The sequence below is a fragment of the Balaenoptera ricei genome, chromosome 20, assembly GCF_028023285.1.
Source record: "Balaenoptera ricei isolate mBalRic1 chromosome 20, mBalRic1.hap2, whole genome shotgun sequence".
In the NCBI taxonomy this organism is placed as follows: Eukaryota; Metazoa; Chordata; class Mammalia; order Artiodactyla; family Balaenopteridae; genus Balaenoptera; species Balaenoptera ricei.
Window position 1 is genome coordinate 9,796,626 of NC_082658.1, and position 18,444 is coordinate 9,815,069.

General features: G+C 58.1%; 1 protein-coding gene across 1 annotated transcript in view; it reads right to left on the reverse strand.

Moving 5' to 3' along the window:
- Positions 1 to 18,444, reverse strand: part of DNAH17 (dynein axonemal heavy chain 17) — a 111,159-nt gene that overhangs the window by 47,757 nt on the left and 44,958 nt on the right. Inside the window, exons 29-46 of the mRNA XM_059907878.1 lie at positions 18,289 to 18,415; positions 17,370 to 17,522; positions 15,579 to 15,704; positions 15,328 to 15,435; positions 14,567 to 14,698; positions 14,075 to 14,235; positions 13,319 to 13,475; positions 12,120 to 12,224; positions 10,354 to 10,511; positions 9,751 to 9,889; positions 9,343 to 9,570; positions 8,842 to 8,979; positions 7,814 to 7,946; positions 6,068 to 6,195; positions 5,198 to 5,346; positions 1,167 to 1,449; positions 893 to 1,066; positions 436 to 643 (exon numbers count right to left, since the gene is read on the reverse strand). Of these exons, the coding sequence (XP_059763861.1) occupies positions 436 to 643; positions 893 to 1,066; positions 1,167 to 1,449; positions 5,198 to 5,346; positions 6,068 to 6,195; positions 7,814 to 7,946; positions 8,842 to 8,979; positions 9,343 to 9,570; positions 9,751 to 9,889; positions 10,354 to 10,511; positions 12,120 to 12,224; positions 13,319 to 13,475; positions 14,075 to 14,235; positions 14,567 to 14,698; positions 15,328 to 15,435; positions 15,579 to 15,704; positions 17,370 to 17,522; positions 18,289 to 18,415 (2,807 nt within the window). The remainder of the gene's footprint in view (positions 1 to 435; positions 644 to 892; positions 1,067 to 1,166; positions 1,450 to 5,197; positions 5,347 to 6,067; positions 6,196 to 7,813; positions 7,947 to 8,841; positions 8,980 to 9,342; positions 9,571 to 9,750; positions 9,890 to 10,353; positions 10,512 to 12,119; positions 12,225 to 13,318; positions 13,476 to 14,074; positions 14,236 to 14,566; positions 14,699 to 15,327; positions 15,436 to 15,578; positions 15,705 to 17,369; positions 17,523 to 18,288; positions 18,416 to 18,444) is intronic.

Consider the following 18,444-nt stretch of genomic DNA (forward strand, 5'->3'; position numbering starts at 1 on the left):
GGAAGGGAATGGGGTGACTACCACGGTGCCTGGTAGATCTCAGAGGCGGTGGCCCAAAGGGTAGCCCTGGGGGCACCAAAGACAGGCGGGTTGGACTCCAGCCACCTCAGGAGTAAAGGAGAGGGTGGTGGGCACCACTGGCTCCAGGCAGGGACACAGGAACCTTGCGCTCATCGACGTCAGGGCCACCTGAGACTGGTTAGGAGCGGAGCTCCCTGTGGGATCTGCCACCCTCGTCCCCCTGCTCTGGGCATAGAGAGCAGTGGGTGGGGGCACGGGAAGTGGAGAGGCAGCTGGCCAGCTCCCGGGTCTGCAGTAAGAAGGCGCTGTGAGGAACGTCAGGGTGGGACTGGGAGGCAGTCGCGCGCGTCGGATGAGAGTGATTGGGTATGTCGAGGCCAGGCCGTGAGGACCCACGCTTGTCCTCAACCTCACCCTGCAGCATAGCCGAGGTCGTGTAAAAGTTGAAGGGCACGGCCTGCACTAAGTAGTCGTCTGTGCTCAGGCTGTCCAGCTTGTCCCCCATCAGCACCGACTTGCCCGTCCCTGCGTTCCCCACCAGCATCACGGGGCACGACTTCTCCACGAGCAGGTCCATGAAGTAGCGGATGCGGATGGTTTCCGTGGTGTGCACCAGTGAGGCCTGGGGGAGGGGGCAGGAGGATGGGGGGGGAGAGGGAGGAGCTGTAACCCCAGACACACCCGAGCCTCCAATTCCTACCTTCCCAACAAACTTGCAGACCTGGACAGTTTGTCAAATCCCCAGTCTTACTTGAAAGGTCCTATTGTTGAAAACCGTTTGCGACTGGACATCCCATTGAGAAGCGAGTGGGATGGGGCTCTGAGTCCTGCTCCTAAATCGTCATAAATCGGCACCGCTCTGGGCAGTTACCTGCAGCGGGACATCAGGGTCCAGCTCGAAGCGGGGCACCTTGTCCGTCCACGGCAGGAACTTTTTGGTGTCGGGATCTATGTAGTAGTCAAAGATCGTTCCCTGCGAGGGGAACTTGATTGTCTTAAACTCGTTGATCCACCATCGGCTGAACTCGACCCGATAATCTACAAGCTGTTGGGAAACAAAATAAAGCACAGAAATGGCCCAGCTGAGAGGGATGCCGGGAGACCGAGTCTGGCTGGCCAGGCACCCGCCGCGGCCGGCTGCTCACCTGGTCCTGGAACATGGCCCCTCCGAAGGCCCAGAAGCAGGCGAACACGAAGTAGAGCTCGTACAGCTCCTTGGCAGAGTCGGGTGGTGCGTTCTTCTCTGTAAGGAGGCACTCGAGCAGGTACAGGATCACCTGGATGACCGTGATCTCGGGCACCGGAGTGATCTTCTTAAACCCGACGCGAAGCTTGTCCAGGCAGGTGGGCAGGTACTTGTCAAAGAGGATCATCAGGTTGGCCTTTTCCGACTGCACCTTGCGCCTCTCTATCCAGCTGCTCACCACCCTGGGGAAGACGGGGAGGTGCTGGAGGACTGGGCCGCCACGTTGGGTCCCCCTGGCGACCCTCCGCTTGGTGAACGCTTCCACGTGATTCTGGTACTCCTGCCTGGTGATGGGGCCGGTCCCAGACCTTAAGAGGATCTGATGAGGGTGTGCTCTTTCCCTGGGATTCTAGCTGTGGGGTGCTGTCCTCCGAGAACAACTGGGAGCCATCCTTCCTACCCCCAAATGCAGATAATACTGAGGACAGTAGAGCTGGATATAGGAGAAGAGGAGAGGAGAGAGAAGTTTCATAACATCATCTGGGGGAGAGAGAGGGAGGGGATGGGAAGGGAAGGGAAGAAAAGGGAAAGGAAAGGAGAGGAGCAGGGACACATCATCGCATTATCTGGACTCCTGGATCCAGCCATGCCTGAAGCATACATGGTGAATTGAGCCAATTGACACATTTAATGGAAGAGTCCAAACCAATACAACAGGCATTCCTGAGGAGCCATGTTGGGTTGCCTGGCACACATACATCTCTGGAGTGGGTGGCATAGAGGTGGCCCACCACGGCTGTGAGGGGTGTGGATTCTAGAGCCCGACTGCCTGGCTTGAGTGGGCTCTAGCGTGGCCAGCCATGGCCTCGAGCAAGTTACTCAACGTGTGTGGGTCTCAGGTTTCTCATCCGTAAATGGGAGTGGTGATAGTCACTCCCATATTTGAAGGACTACCTGGGCTGATATTTTTAAAGCTCACAGAGGGGAGCCTGGTCCACGGTAAGTGCTAAACAAGTGCCTGCTAAAAGCGTAAAGAGCGTCCGGCTCCCTTGCGGGCTGACGAGCTCAGTGAGCTGTCCTTTCTAGGATGCCCAAAACGTAAGCAGTGAAGCTCGCGTTACCCAACGCAGCTTGCCTGCCCTCCGCAGCCCCAGCAGACATGCCTTTCTGCAAGTGAGCGCATGTTCTGGAAGCTCTGCCTCTTACTGCACCCCTAGCAGAACAGAGAACCAAGAGCTCAAAAACTCTGCCCCGTTGCCCCTGGGTTCACTAGGTAACAGAGCAAACCTTTAAACACTCTACGTCCACAAGCAAACACAGTGCAGTTGAGAACTGAATTCCAAATACAGTTTGTCTTCAGAATGGAGACCAATGTGCAAATCTATACATAGACTGCTGCATTTGCCTTCTATCTTGAAGGCGGATATATCAAATTTTAAATTTTGCCTTGTTAGAGACATTTAGTGCATGCAAATGTGCGCACTGGCTTTGATCTGGAAAGCCGACCCACACCCAGACCCAGACCCGGACCCCGGGAGGACGAGTGGCTTCCCTGCAGGCTCCTGCCCTGTCCCCAGAGGCCACGGGGCCCCTCTGGCCCTGGAGCTTTGCTTCACCTCCCCCTCCTGGATACGCTCGGCCACCCCTGCCTTGAGTCATGGCTGCCGCTGCTGGAGGGCTGCTCTTTCTCTGGGCTGGGGGCCCTGAGCAGGCTCTCAGCCTCTCCAGTTCTCTCCAGCAAAACCCGGGTCTCCTCCTGGTCCCCAGGATGCCACTCACTCTCTTGGTTATCCCTCTGGAGCCCCAAGAACCGCTCCCGGCTGAAGGGTGAGCCTTCGGGTCCCGCCCCTGCCCACCCCTGCTGATCTTCCGCTCTCCTTCCCGCCCCCGCTGAGCGTCCACTGGGCGCCCCTCGGCCCCACCGTCTCCTTCCCGTACTCTTGCGTCTTAGCGGCCCCCGCTCAGACTTTGCTCCAGTTCTCTTGCCTTGTCTGCTGCCCACCCTGGAAACGCCCAGACATGTATAGTGGGCAGAATGGGGGCCCCTCAAAAGACAAGTCCACCCCCAGTCTATGAATGTGGCCTTATTTGGAAAAAGGGTGTTTGCAGATGTAATCAAAATAAGGATCTCGAGATGGTGCATCCTGGATGAGGGTGGGCCCTGATCCAATGACTGGTCCTTATGAGAAGAGGGAAATTAGGACACAGAGGCATGTGCAGAGGGAAGACCACGTGAGACTCAGAAAGGTGGCTGTGTGATGGGGTGATGTGTCTACAAGCCAAGGATTGCCAGCAACACCAGAAGCTGGGGGAGAAGCCCTAGAAGAGATTCCCCCTCAGAGCTTCCAGAAGGAACCAACCCTTCCAACACCTGATTTCAGACTTCCGGCCTCCAGAACCAGTAGAGAAAAAACTTCCATTGTTTGAAGCTGCCCGGTTTGTGGTCCTTTGTCATGGCAGCCACAGGACACTAACAAAGCAGGATGACAGGTGTTGCTGGAGAAGGCGGCATAGTGGTGCTGGGTCTCAGCGGCCCCCAGGCCCCTGTAGGTCAGGCCAGCTCTGGTTCTGTCCCTGCAGGGTCACTGCGCTCACGTACCCCCCCAGCCCCCGCCTCGCTGCATCGGGAGACGGCGGTCTCACTTCCCACTCGATGCACAGACGCATCGAGCATGAACTCTCCTCTTCCCCCTCTCTCCCCACCGGCACACTTGCCTGTGCCTGGAAACACCCATGCCTGCTCATCTTGCCCCAGCTGCTACGAGACATTTCCAGAAAGACCCTCATTACCAGGGCCTCCTCCCAATTCCTCCTGCACGAATTGCCATCTGGCTTCTGCCCCTGTCGCGCCAGGAAGCTGTTCTTCCTGAATTAATGGTGAGCTCCCAGCTGCCAAATCCAGTGGCAACTTTCTGTCCTTGGCTCCTTGACCCTCCGGACGTGATCCTCTCGACGCTGCTTCCCTCCTGAAGCTTTTTCCTCCCTGGCTATGTGGGACGTCACCTCCCTGGTTTCCCTTCTACCTGTTCCTTCTCGAATCCTTCAAGGATTCTTCTTCCTCCCAACATCTCTTACCACTTTCCACATCTCTCCGGGAGACCCAGTTTCCCCAGCACGGGGCATCCGAGGGTCAGACACACAGCAGGTGCGCTGAAAGCACTGGTTGAATGAATGAATGAATGAAGTGGACGACTGAATGAATGCAGCCAAGGTGTTTCTCCTGAGCCTGTCAGTCCCAGAATGTTGCACTGGGGTTTCTACTCAAGACCACGCAGGATGTCCTGGCATATAAATTACTAGCCATGTGTCCAAGTACAAAAACATGCCTCCAGGATCAATGGCAAGCCTTCCATTTCTTAAGGTTTCACACATTTCTCACATCCATCCCTCCTCCCCTGTCGCCAGTGGCCACCCGTCATCTGCTGCCATGAACTGTCCTCGTCACGTCAGAAGGGGCCCCTGTGCCAGCCCTGGAGGGTCAGTCCCTTCCTGCCAGGAGAATCCTCACGCCTCACGCTCCATCCACGAACACCGGACCACCGCCAGTTCCCGGGAACCTCACACTCTCGCCCTGATGCCCCTTAAATGTTGGTTCTCACTTGGAATGCTTTCCCCTGTCTACCTGGAAAGCTCCTTCTCCTCTCGGGGGTCAGCCCCAACTCCAGCTCCTCCAGGAAGACTTCCTGTCTCCACAACAGGCCCAGACCCTCCCTCCCTCCTCCTCAGAGTTCCCTGCATGTGGTACAAACTTCTGTTTCGTTAGTTGCCGTGATGCAGAGTCGCCATGCATGACATCACTTATTCACACGTCTGTCCCGCATCCTTTCATTGCCCCCACGCTGCTGCCTGGGGAGGGCCCAGCACAAGGTATTTATCGTATGAGTGAACGAGTAGGTGAATGAATGAATGCATACACAGGAAACTCTGAAATGCCAATGCCCTCCTTTTTCTCTGCATAGTTTGGAGCAGGAGAACAAAAGCCCAACTCACGGGTTCCACCCTAGGTCGGCCGGGTTGATGTACAGAATGCCGGCTCTGGAGACGGTGGCCGGTGTGGCCGTCCTCAGGTGGCTGATCTCGAACACCAGCCGCATGGTGCGGTTCAGGGGGATCCGCTCATTGCTGGCCAGGGTGAGGACCTAGTGAGGGACACAGGCCTGTGGGTTTCAGCCCCAAAGCACCCTTGTCCTGAGGGTTTCACAGGTCACATCTCAGAAGAGGAGGAGGAGGAAGTCGGGGACACCCCCCATACCCCCGCCAGCCACCAACCAGCTTCCCTAATCCAGCGACTCCCTGCCGTCCTCGATGCCAGCCCCCCCGGCCCCTCCCACCCCAGGGCCATGGAGAGCGTCCAGATGTGCGTGGATGACGTAGGACTTCACTCTGAGGCTAAATTGGCCTTTCAAACCATGACCCCGACCCCTCCCCAGGAATTCTGGGGTTCCCTCCTCCACCCAGTTGAGAATCACTTTCTTAAACTGCTTCTAGATAATTCTCAACACTGTCCGTGCCTTCCAAGATATTAGCTACCCCTCCGACATCGTGCCACGTGTCAGTCAGACAGGAACGCTCTCTACACCTGCATCCTTTGCCCACGCTGCGGCCAAAAAGCAGGTGAGCCGGGTGCACGTGGGCCTGCATCCTGCGAGGAATGCGTCTTGTGATGGGGGGGGGGGCTTTCCCTCATCCATAACGCTTTGCGCAGAACTCCAGGCAGGCCCCCTCCTGAATCCCCATGCACAGCGGGTCCTGTCTGCTGAGTGCAGCAGGCGAGACATGTGGCATGTCCCACATGCTCCCCTCCCCCACGTTACTGCCGTTCTTGGGGGGTCAGCTCTGGGATCCAGGGGCCCCTTGTACCTTGTTGTCATCCATGACGGTGTTGAGGGACTCGATCCACATGGGGTCTATGTCCCCGTCCAGGACGATCCACTTGGGGCCGTCGTGAGGGATGTTGGCCAGGTCCCGCATGATGGTGGAGAAGAGGCCTGTGGGCGGCGGTGGCTCTGTCAGGTCCAGCTCTGGGAGGCTCTCCCTGGGGCCACAGGGGCTGAGACCGAGCTCACCCCCTCTTGTCCCCTCTGGGCCAACACTGGCCTCTCTCTCAGAGGTGGCCAGTGCCCTACTTCAGAGGGACAGCGGAGGCCCTCAGACAGGAGGGGACCTGGCTCATTTCCTGCCCTCCTCCTGACCCTGAGGACCCACCTTTGTGACTCCACCCCTGACCCTGCCCCCCAACATCCCCCCCAAGTTTGGTCCAGTTCTCAGATTCAACAGCCCTACGTGGAAGGCCACTGCCCCGCCCTGCATCCCTTCACTCATCCCTTCCCTCTTTCATTCATTCACTCAATAAAGGTTTGCTGAGTGGTCTTAAAGAGTCAGGCTCAGGGACTTCCCTGGTGGCGCAGTGGATGAGAATCCGCCTGCCAATTCAGGGGACAGGGGTTCGATCCTTGGCCCGAGAGGATCCCACGTGCCGCGGAGCAACTAAGCCCGTGCGCCACAACTACTGAGCCTGCGCTCTACAGTCCGTGAGCCACAACTACTGAGCCCACGTGCCACAGCTACTGAAGCCCACGTGCCTAGAGCCCGTGCTCCACAACAGAAGCCACCGCAATGAGAAGCCCGCGCACCGCAACGGAGAGTAGCCCCCACTCGCCGCAACTAGAGAAAGCCCGCATGCAGCAATGAAGACTCAACGCAGCCAAAAATAAAATAAATAAAATTAATTAATTAAAAACAAAACAGGAAAAAAAAAAAAGAGGCTCAGAGCAGGGGGTGTGGGGACAACTGAAGCCCCTGCCCACCCCACAGAGCTTGCATCCCAGTGGAGGGGGTGACGACGCAAGATACACGTGCGGAAATAGATGCCAAGTCACAAAAAGAAAGCAGGGAGAGGGGCAGAGGGGGATGTGGCAGGCGGGGGGCCTCTCACAGAGGGGAGACTGGAGCAGAACCCCCCTGGATTCCTGTCCCGGGAGGGGGACGCATGGAAGCTTGGGTGGGGCGGGGGTGGGGATGGTCCCCTGGCAAGCAGTACACACCCGCCTCTTCCAACCCCTCCAGTGCCCCTTCCTCCGCCTGGACCACCCTTGGGGCCCCCCATCTTCCCTAGCCCCTCACCTGTCCTTTCTCCAATGTCCCGAGTTTTTTTTTTTTTTATATAAAGCACAGATCTCATCAAGACCCTTCCCCAGAGAAACACCATTCCCAGCACCCGAGGCTCCAGCCTGCACTTCAGGGCTCTCCTCCTGTGGACCATGGGGTGGGGGCCCCGTCTCCCCTCAGCCTTGCTTGAGGCATGTGTGCTGACGCTACGGTGTCCATGGCTTCCCCGGTTCCTCCCGCCTGGGAGAGGGAACCAGCCCCCGTCTGTGATCTTCCTGCTCTCCACAAGCACCATCGTTATGCACCACGCGTATGTGTGGGGCCCCCTCACCGCAGCTGGACCCGCTGAGGGTCTCCCTCGGGGGCTCGGCCACGTGCTCACTGCACAGAGGCCGGCCGAGCGGCCACGACAAAGCGGGCCCGCCGTGGACCCAGGCCTGGGACGCCTGCTCCGAGCCCTCGCCCTCTCGGCCCTGCCGGGGAAGCTGCTCCCATTACCATCTTTCCACTCCCTGGTCACCGGGTTGATGATGCCGAAGAGCTCGTCACAGGTGACGGCCTTGGGGTCCAGGTCCACGGCGACCGGCTTCCTCTGCAGGTTCTGATAGGTCTTGTTCAGAGACTTGAGGACCTGCGCCGAGGCGGGGGCTGCTCACGCAGGGCCACATCCCGCACCCAGACCCTGCGCTAGGGCCCTCGTGTGAGCTCCAAGGGCCCTTGAAGACCCACAGGCAGAATCCCTGCTCTGGGCCTGCTTTGCTCTGGCGACACGCAGGTGAGTTGCGACCCCCAAACAACGTCCAGGAAGACGCTGAAACCCACAGGCCGGGAAGACGCCCTGCGACTGTTCCCGTCTGTGCGCGGCGGAGGGCTACTTGTGCCCAGACCGGGTGAAATTCATACTAGTTCCCTGATAATAAAAGTAACGTGCTCGCCGAAGGAAAAATTAAAGGAAGGAAACTACCTGTAATTCTTCCCCCTCCAGAGAAAAGGGTTTCTGAGGACATCTGAGGATGTTTCCCATGGGTATATGTGTAGACATACATATACACATTCCTTTTTAGAGAACTGGTTCGTACAGTTTCTGCCTTTTAAAAATAACTTGCAGTGAGCGTCCCTCATGTTACATCGTCTTTGGAAATGATCTTTAATAATAGCATAATAGTCCATCCTGTGGGCGGCTAGCTGAATACTCGGCTGGTTTAGAATTTTCCGACGTTATAGCTATCAGTCACGTTGGCCGCCACCCTCTGCTTTCCACCGTGCCCCAGGCAATGGTAGGGGGCGGGGGGGGGGGGACAGGAGGGTGGGGGGTTGGCTGCAGAGAGGCGGGGTGACTGATATCGAGGGGGAAGGAGCAGGAAGAGGGGAGGGCCTGGGAGAAGGGCCTCATCGTGGGACCAGCGTCCGCTGGCCACTCCTCGCCTCCTCCTCCGCCCCCGGCTCCCCGTCACAGCTTCCTTCCCGGTCCCTGACACCCTTCCGCCCGGGGTTGCACTGGGCTGGGTCCCCGGGTGGGCATGTACCTGGGACTTGCCACTGCCCGCGTTCCCGATGACGAACACCGAGTGCCTGACTTGCAGCAGTTCCTCCAGCTGCACCACCTTCAGCACGAAGCTGTCCTCCGCCTGCAGCTTGAGCTCCACGATGCTCTGCTTGATGACCTGGGGCAGGCGTGTGGGAACGGGGCGCTGGGACCGCCGTGCAGCGCGAGGGAGCCCCCTGCCCAGCGGAGAGACCAGAAGGGAACAGCGGCCCTGCCCATGGGGATGTTTACGTGCTCTGCCGTGGGTGCTACCGAGAACCCCGTGCGGGGAATGGGTTTGCCCAAAGCACCCTCCACTTCCTCTCCCGATGCCCCCAGAGTTGCAAGAGGGGCTGGAGAGGCAACCTGTAGCCTCAGGACGTTCCTCGGGGCAGAGGGAGCCGTGCGTGTGTGGCCATTGCCGGCTGGCAGACGTGACCACCACCCCAGTGTGGTACCTGCCACTTAGGCAGGTGACCGGCGTGACCCTGGCTGTACCCACCTTCTCAAAATTCAGGTCCCGTTTCCGAGGCACGTCCATGGCGGGGAAGAGGTCCCCGATGAGCCCCATGAACACGGGCAGGTCGTCGGTGACGATCTTGGGGATGTTGAAGTCCCTGAGCGCCCTCATCAGCACCTGGTCCTCTGCCCGGCTGGGGTCGCCCCTCTTCAGGGAGCCGGCCACCACCAGCACAGACTTGATGGCTCGCAGGCCCCAGTCATAATGATCCTGCGAGTGGAGGGCAGGGGCGGGCGGGCGTGAGCGCGCCGGCGGGGGCGCTGGGACCGAGGCCCGCCTGCCGCTGGGACGCGTGGAGGCTCCACCAGGCTGTCTGGGAGGCGTCCGGGCCACCTGCGTTTGTAACCCCTGCCGACCCCAGCTCTGCGGGCCCAGGACGTTGTCACGCACCTGCTTCGACAGCAGCTCTCTGCACAAGGTGTAGAGCGTGATGAACTTCCTGGCCAGAAGGCGGGCCTCCAGAAAGCCCTCAGACACCAGCATGATCTCGCATATCAGTTCAAAGTCGGGGACCACCATGGCGCAGGGCCTGAGGGGGTCAGCAGGGCCTGCCTTGGCTTCTCCCCCTCTTCCAACCATGCCCCCACCTGCCCCTTGTCACCTAGAGGCACACCTCACCTGCCAGGAGGAGCACAGCGTCACAGGCTGAGAGTCTAGGTGCGGAGCCGGGTTCCCAGGCCCCCACCCGCCGCTTGGCTCCGTTCCCCGCTTCGCTTGTTCCTCCTACACCCTGCAGGGGGCGTCTCCAGGCCCTGCATCCCTTTACTCAACTCCTCTGAGAGTCACCTGAGACCTGTCCTCCCTCCCTGGCCGGTTGTGCCTGAAACGGGACCTCCACCCCACGTGTCAGAGGCCCTGGCGGGCTGGTCCCTCTCACTCGGGTCTTGTCTCCAGACTCCTCCTCTCCCACAGCCCCCTCTGGTCAGCCTCGCCCTCTGCCCTCCGCAGCACCCTCCTGGGCACTTCCTCATGCCATCCCCACCCACTACACACCTGAACAAGGCCTTTAAGTTCTCAGGCAGCTCCGTACGTCCGGCGTACCCGGGGTTCATGGTGATGAAGAGGCCAACAGTGGGGATGAGGCTTATCATCTCTCCCAGGAAATTAAACGTTTTTTTCTTGGCCCGAATTGCATCTTGGATACATTTTACCTAAACAGCGTGTACACAGACGCGTTCACGTGGGAATGACCACCTTCGACAGGCTGGACAGATCTTCGTTTGTGCTAAAGCGTGTGGCTGTGAATTTGCAGAGGACCTTCCTGATTTTTCTTTTTTTAAATCAAACTTTAAACTTTGATACAATTGTAGATTGACATGCAGTTGTAAGAACGAACGTGGAGGGGATCCCATGGGCCCCTCCCCGGCGCCCAAGGGTGACCGTAGTGCAGCATCACCGCCAGGACAGCAATGTGGAGATGATGGGACATTTCCGTGACCTCAGGTGTTGTCACCCTCTATAGCCACCCCCACCATTCTCCCACCCTGCCCTCCCCTGACCCCCTGCAACCACTCATCTGCTCCCGTTTCTGTGATTCTGTCTTTCGTGAACGTTAGTAAGCGGGATGGTACAGTGTGTCATCTGAGACGGGCTTTGGTCACTCAGCGAGACGCCCTGGGGATTCCTCCAGGTTGTGGTTGTTCCTTGATATTACTGAGTGGCGTTCCACCCCCTAGCCGTTCTGTGTGTCCCGTTCCTGCTTGGGCAGTGTGACCCGTGGGAGGGCTGATGGGTAGCCATCCCCACATCAGAAAGTCAGCCCCAGGTGAAATCTGAATTCAGGGACCATTAGCTGCCTTTGACCCTCGGTGGTGCTGAGCAGCTGCAAACCTCCAAGCCACCACTGGAGGGCGCCCTGCAGCCACAGTTTAAGCCCTGACCTACGAGCCTGGGGCTTTGGAGCAAAGCTCACGCCTAGTTGTCCAGGACTTTCCTCCCAGACTGGTCTGCAGCGTGCGGCTCACAGGCCAGCAGGACAGGGGCTGGCGGTGGGACCCCTCCCCTCCACATGGAGCCTCTCCTAATGTTCCGTTCCAGTTCCTGCTCCTCCATCTGAGTCAACAGAGCTCTACGTAATTATCCTGGGGTCTGTGCACTGACTTTGGGGGCGGGGGTCCCCAAGGCAGCCGTCAGCATCGCCCATGGGTCCAGGGGGCACTGGCTGCCCTCGTCCTCTCTTTGCCGTACTGACCTCCAGCCCCAGGGCTTGGGGATAGTTCCATGTCTATGCCGAGGTGGGGAAACAACAGTGGAGGAGGCCAGCTACCTGCACTCACCCCTAATCCTGCCAGCAGACCCATTCTACAGATTAGAAGATGAAGGCACAGAGAGTTCAAATAAAGCCCAGAACTAGGCAGTCCTGCACTCTGTCATGGGTGTTCCCAAAATACTCGGGCTCATTTCTTCCTTCTCTCCCTCCCAGCACCCTTGTCTAACTGATAAACTCCTAGACATCCTTCAATGCCCAGCTCCATTGGTAATTGAGACAAAGCCCTCTGTCCTGGTCCCCTAGGCAAAACTGATTATCCCCTCGTCTGTATTCGGTTACATATGTGCCACTGGGTCTTATCCTTACTGTTTTCCTTCTGTGTGCCCCACCAGACTGTGGGCCCCTGAAGGACAGCGCTGGGGTCCCGCTCACCTTTGTGCCACACCCCCAACTCAGTGAGGCTGACCTGACCCCACAGGAAAGCTGACGAGCCCCAAGCCGGCAGGGCAGTGAGTTCCCGTACGTGACCCAGAGACCACGCGGGCCCTACCTGTACGGCGATCACAGACAAGACCTCCACGGAGATTCGATTAAACTCATCGAAGCAGCCCCAGGCTCCGGTCTGGGCCAGGCCCTTGTAGATATTGCCACAGGACTAGAAAGGGTGAGATGGGAGAAGCACGCGTGGAGAGCCCTGCCGGGAGCCCCTACCTGCCCCATCAGCCCCCTGGCCGAGGGTCAGGCTTGGGAACTTTGGGGCCCTCAGAAGGCTAGAGGCAGGATGTTCACTCCCTGGGAGGGTTAATACTGCCCCGGGGCCAGGTGCCAGGAAGAGCCCAGACACTCCCTGGCATGGGGGCTTTGCCTGGGCTCAGATAAGCGAGTTTGTGTAAAGTTCAGCCCTTGCATTTTCCACTAGCACACAAGAGAGGGGGCTTCCCTCTAAGGTAGGGGGACGGACGGCAGGCCCCAGCTGGATAATCAGGATGATTCTTCAACGTTTATATACAGGATTCCTTCTGGGAGGATCCAGCTTCAGATTTCACTTATCTAAAACCCAGGAGGCCGGTGTGGGCTGTGGCCTTGAGAGTCAGACGGGGCAGCTGTCCCCACCCTCAACCTCAAGATGGGGTCCCCTGGACTGTGGGGCTCTGATGGGGGTGGGGCAGGGAGGTCCCCTGCAGGCCTGAGCTCCTGATCTCAGTGCCCCCCCGCCCCCCAGGGGCTGCTCTGACCTGACCTCCATGGTCACCTGTCTTCTGGGCCCTTTGAGAACTGTGGCTGTCCTGCAAAGTCTCCAGTGACCGCTAGGACCCGGCCCGTACCCTATACCCACCCCTCATGCTACCCCGCCCCGCAAGCCCTCAAAGGTGCTCACTCTGTCTGGTGCCCCCAGTTGCCGGGGACAAGCTTGGGATGTAGGTTGGGAGGGGTTACCTCCCCGGGGGGAGGCAGGACGTTTGGGGCTGGTTGTGCCCACCCTGAGAGCCTCTACCAGACACGCTGGTCATGCTGCAGAGGCCCAGCCTCCCAGGAGGGCCAAGGCCGCCAGTGGGGGCACCACTCCTCAGCCTGTCCGTCTGGTGGACGCCGTCAGCAGACTGGGGAGCTGGTGCCTCCTGCCTGGGTCCGGCCTGCGGTGCCCACACATCTAGAGCTCAGTTGGGGCGTGGAGGCTGTGCCTTCTGAGGGGGGCCCTGGGTGGTCCTCCCTGGGGCCGTCAGGCCCCCCCGGGCCTGGGATGTGTACCTTGTAGTCCATCTGTTCGGAGCAGTTGAAGACGTAGACCATGGTGCCCAGGGCTCTGCCCAGGTCCTTGGTCGTCTCCGTCTTGCCAGTCCCGGCGGGGCCAGCGGGGGCTCCGCCCATGATCAGGTGGAGGGACTGGGTCAAGGTTATGTAGCATCTGCAAAGGACCTCCGATCACCTCGCGGACGGCAACCCCACAGCCACCCACTTCCTTTCACTGTGGTTCAGTGACACCCCCCGAGCCCCAAGGAGGCACCAAAGGGAGCCGGTGGGAAGCACTTGTGACGTCACCAAAGAGCAGACACCGTCTTGCAGGGGCGGATGCCACATGGGGGCTGTACCCAGCAGGGCGTCAGAGGAGGAGGGCACTGCCTAATGTAAGAGTCACATCACAGGCACTGATGGTTCGCTCTGAGCTGCTGCTGGTCTGAGTGCTTTTTGCTGTTAAATGACTCGCTTGACCCTCAACGAGCTGCTGAGGATTTATAAAATAACGTCCCCACTTCGCGGGTCCTCAGAGAGGCTGAGCAACGCCCCCAAAGCTGTACAGCCAGTGTCGGAGGGAGGGAATAAGACCATGGCCCCCGGGTCTGGCTGCCTGGCCGGTAGCAGGACTGAATCTGACCCAAATGCCCGGACCCGTCAGCCTCAGCAGGGCACGTTCGGGTCTGACAGCGCAAGGACTCACGGGGAAGAGCCCAGAGAACAGTGTGCGTTGCTCAGGGCCAGGCAGGAAGGCGGCCGGTGCGTCCTCACCTGTCGGTGAGCGGGGTGATGACGAGCCGTGGGGTGTTGCCCAGGTACTCGTACGAGTACTGGATCTGGGCATCGCAGATGTTGGCAAAGCAGTGCTTCTTCTCCTCATCCCAGCGGTGCCGCAGCTGGGACTGCCAGGTGAAGGCCTGGGAGCTCTCCACCTGCGGGAGGAGCAGGTCGGTTTGCCTCCTGGTGGTCCCTGACCCCGGGGGAGCTCCCCGGCCTCCTGCTCCTCCCGTGGTGCCCACGTCAAGCCTAACTCCGTGTGCCACTGAGTCTCGCTGAACCATGGGCGCCCCTGATTGGGCTGCTTGTCCAATCGCTTACCAGGGGTGAGACTAAGGGATGAAGGAGGGGGTAGCCTCTGCCCGGAGCAGTGTCACCCGCCTCCCTCAACCCAGGATGAAGCAGCGATAACTGGGACGGGGGCGTGGGCTGGAGTCCCAGGCACCAGACCCCAGCAGGGTTCCCGGCCCTTCCCGGCGCCCGTGCCTTGGCGGTGATCATCTTGGCGACCACATCCCGGGCGTGGACGTCGATGGTACAGATGGTCATGATCTTCATCCTGTCCCCGGCGTTGAGGTTTCCCACAAGCAGGCTGATGAGTGCATTCAGCTGACTGATCTGCAGGAGTGAAGGCACCTCGGCTGGGACACCGGTCGCGGGGCAGGCTCCGGGCTGGGCGGGTGCCCCACGGTCGGGTAGGGAGGACCCCCGTGCTCTTGTTCACAACAACAAAACACAGAAAGAAGCTCTCGCTATCCCCCGACTGGGGGTGGGGTACGCTGGGGAACAGGCCCCCCCATGGAATATCAAGGAGCCACTAAAAATGGTGTAGAAGAAGATCTGATGCCGTGAAAGCCGGTGGACATTATGTAAAACCAGGATTTTAAAGCTGTGTGGACAGTTTATATATTTTTGCCTAGGAATCGATTATATGCACACAAAGAGATTAGAATGTTAGATAAGAATTTGTTGACGGGGTTATATATGGGTGGTGGGGTTTTTGGTTGCTTTCGCTTTTATTTTTTAAATTATCTTTAGTTTCTAAATTTCTAAGCAAGAATCTTTTAAAAAGTTAAATCAAAAGAGAGAATTAAAGTCATGTACTTCTAAAGCGGTTACTCTTGGGCAGAAGGATGTTGAGGCGGGGTGCCAGTATTTGGTTGCTTTTGACCCTCAGAAATGGCAGTGGCAGAAGGGGGCACCTCAGAGCAAGAAGCTTTGGATGGACATGGGATGGGGGCACACACCTGTTTCTTGTTGTAATCTTTGATGGCGTTTTCATAGCCTTCCTCCAGCCTGGCAAACGCCAGGCCCACCTCGGTTGTCCACCAGATCTGGGTGCATGAGAGCGCAATCTGAAAACAGAGCGGCCCCCGGCCCCCCGCCAACGTGAGCATCGTTCTCAGTGTGACAGAAGAGTTCACATCAGTAAGGTGGCTGTTCTCCGCCCACTGCGGCTAACCCAGGACAGGTGAGCTCCGTCCACCCAGCCTCAGACCTGGGCGGGGTAGTCAAAGATCCACTGCTCCCTTGGCTTCTCCTCGTAGGTCACCACGGCTTCCGGGATCTCGTGGCGGACGGTGGCGCACATCCTGTCCAACACCCGGTTCAGCCAGACCTCCACCTGGGGACGGAGCCACAGGGACCAGAGAGGGGTGAGCACAGCTCATTCCGATGGCTTGCTTTGTCATTTAAAAATTAAATTACCATTTGTCACCAGCTTGAATGGTAATGACCAGCTTGAAAAATGTGGTCAGCAAGCCCAGCTGTACCCGCAAAACTAGTTGCATTGGGCATTTGTGTGCATTAACTGTTTCTACACAGAGAAGGGAGGGGAAACCAGAGAAAAATCAAGAGGAGAAGACAGTCTCTGTCTGACCCTATGGAGTGGTGCTGACGTGCAGAGGCGCGGGGCCTGTCCCCCCAGCCCCGCTGCCCCGTGCCCCTTACTAGTGGAGCCCCCACTAGCTCCCCAAGTGCATCATCTCAGGGTCTTAGATCGTCACGTGGACAAACTTGCTGACGAGCCTTGTGTGTATCTTAAAATACAAAACTTCAACTAACTGCAACCGGGGTGGGGGGGAATACCCAAATGAGGTAATTGGGTTGGTTTTTCTTTTAAACTATGACAGTGCAGGCAGAGCTCGCCGTAGTTCGTGGTTACATCTGTAAGCAGTTTCGTGTGGGAAGCATCTGAACAAACTGAGGACTGGATCCTGTCACCGGCCTGCCAGCCCCATCTGACCAGGTTCTCCGAATTCAAGTTGTGGGAGCTCGGGTTTTCTTGCATGAGATTTTTACCCCCCTAGCTGACTTACCTCTGAATTACATTTTTGCTTAGGCTAATGTCAAGGTCGATTCGGAGGCTTGATCAATACTTGGGCAAAGAGATTGGGGGAGGTGGGGTGTGGAGGGCAGCCAGGAAGCTTGCTGTCAGCAGAAGAGAGCAGCCTCCTGGGGTGGGGGGGAGAGCTGGAAAGGGGGCCGGGCTGCCCAAGGCAAAGGGACCCCCTCTGCTAAATCAAAGCAGTAAAGCCCCTTACGCTAAGCAGGGATGAGAAGTGGGTGGTCCAGGTGTGTGTGGCCCCCTTCAAAGCGGGGGGCGGGGGCTTCCCTGGTGGCACAGTGGTTGAGAGTCTGCCTGCCAATGCAGGGGACACGGGTTCGAGCCCTGGTCTGGGAGGATCCCACATGCCGTAGCGCAGCTGGGCCTGTGAGCCACAATTACTGAGCCTGCGCGTCTGGAGCCTGTGCTCCGCAACAAGAGAGGCCGCGATAGTGAGAGGTCCGTGCATCGCGATGAAGAGTGGCCCCCACTTGCCGCAGCTGGAGAAAGCCCTCGCACAGAAACGAAGACCCAGCACAGCCATATATAAATAAATAAATAAATAAATAATTAATTAAAAAAAAAAAGTGAATGGGAAAATTCCTCTTAAAAAAAAAAAAAAAAAAGCGGGGGGCGGGGTGCCGCCAACCCTAACCCCTTGGCATTAATAACAATAAATAAAATACTAAAGACTCAATGGCATTAATAAACCTTTTCTCCCCCTCCCTCCCCTCCTTTCTCTTCCTGTTTTTTCTCACAATGCACCTCATACTGTGTAGGTAAGGCTGTGCTGGAAATTCTATAGAGAAGCCCCTTAAGCATTTGTTCTGAGAGGCAGAGGGAAGAGAACAGAGGGGTGGTCACAGGCTGCTGGGGACAGCCTGTCTGAGGCCGTGTGGCCCTGTACACGCCGCACTGTCGTCCTGGGTTGGGGCGGGGGCGTCCATCCGCACACGCACGCACCTGCCCCGAGAGGTCACACTCCTGGTCAAAGGCCACGTACTCGTCCTCCTTGCTGTACATGCCCAGGCCAAACCTGAGCGGCTTCCCGTCGGCATCGAGGCGGAACTTCAGTTTACACAGGCTGTCGAAGAGCTTGGACAGGTGGCGGCTCACCTGGATTGGGCAGGGGCGGGGGGTGTGCGGATCACTGGATTTTGCAGCCAAGGGGTTCAAAGGGGGGGGAGATACGCAGCCTGGGTCTTCCTCGGGTGGTTTTAAGTATTTTTTTTTTTTTTTTTTGGCTTATACGCATCCCCCCACCCCACCCCCTGCCTCTGGGATGTTGACTGAACGCACTTAGCCAACAAATGGCAAAAACTGCTCTCAGGCGGAACCTTCCGAATGTCTGTTCCTGAAGATTTCTTTTCCTTGAGAAGGTTCTGTCCCGGGCATGGGACCCGCGTCCCTAGGTCAGACGCTCAGAACCTAAATTGTGGGCCATCCTGTGGCTACCTTCTTGTGCGTCTGGAACTTCATGATTAGAATAAGATACAGTCACATCCCTTCGCTGGGGTAGCTAACCCTCCTCTCTTTTAGAAGAGGAACCTCAAGGGACCTTTTCTTCCTGGTGCCTGGGATTTATTTGGATGAGTGGGCATGTCTCTCAGAAACGGGCATCTCACCCATTTTCCAGAGGACGCGGATGAGGCTCGGGGAGGCAAGGGCAGGGTCTGAGACCAGTCCCAGGTCTTTCTGTCATGGCCCAGCCCCTGGGTGGTTTCAGGTGTGGATGACCTCGTGGAGGTGCCACAGGGACACCTGTGGACACTCCTCCAACATCCCAGGGCCACCCGGACATGGAGCCAAGCAGGGACCCGCCTGGAGCCCGGAGGCCGCACCTGAGGTCGGCCTCTCTTCACAGTGCCAGGGGCCCACCTACCTCCACGGGGTCATTTCCGTTGGAGAGAATGTCCAGGAGGTCGGCTGAGGAGACAAAGTAGAACCTTGGGAAAGCCAGTCTTTTTGTCTCTAAATATTCGGCCAAGGCATTTTCACACACGGCCAACCTTGGGGGAGGAAACAAGGCTGCTGAGTC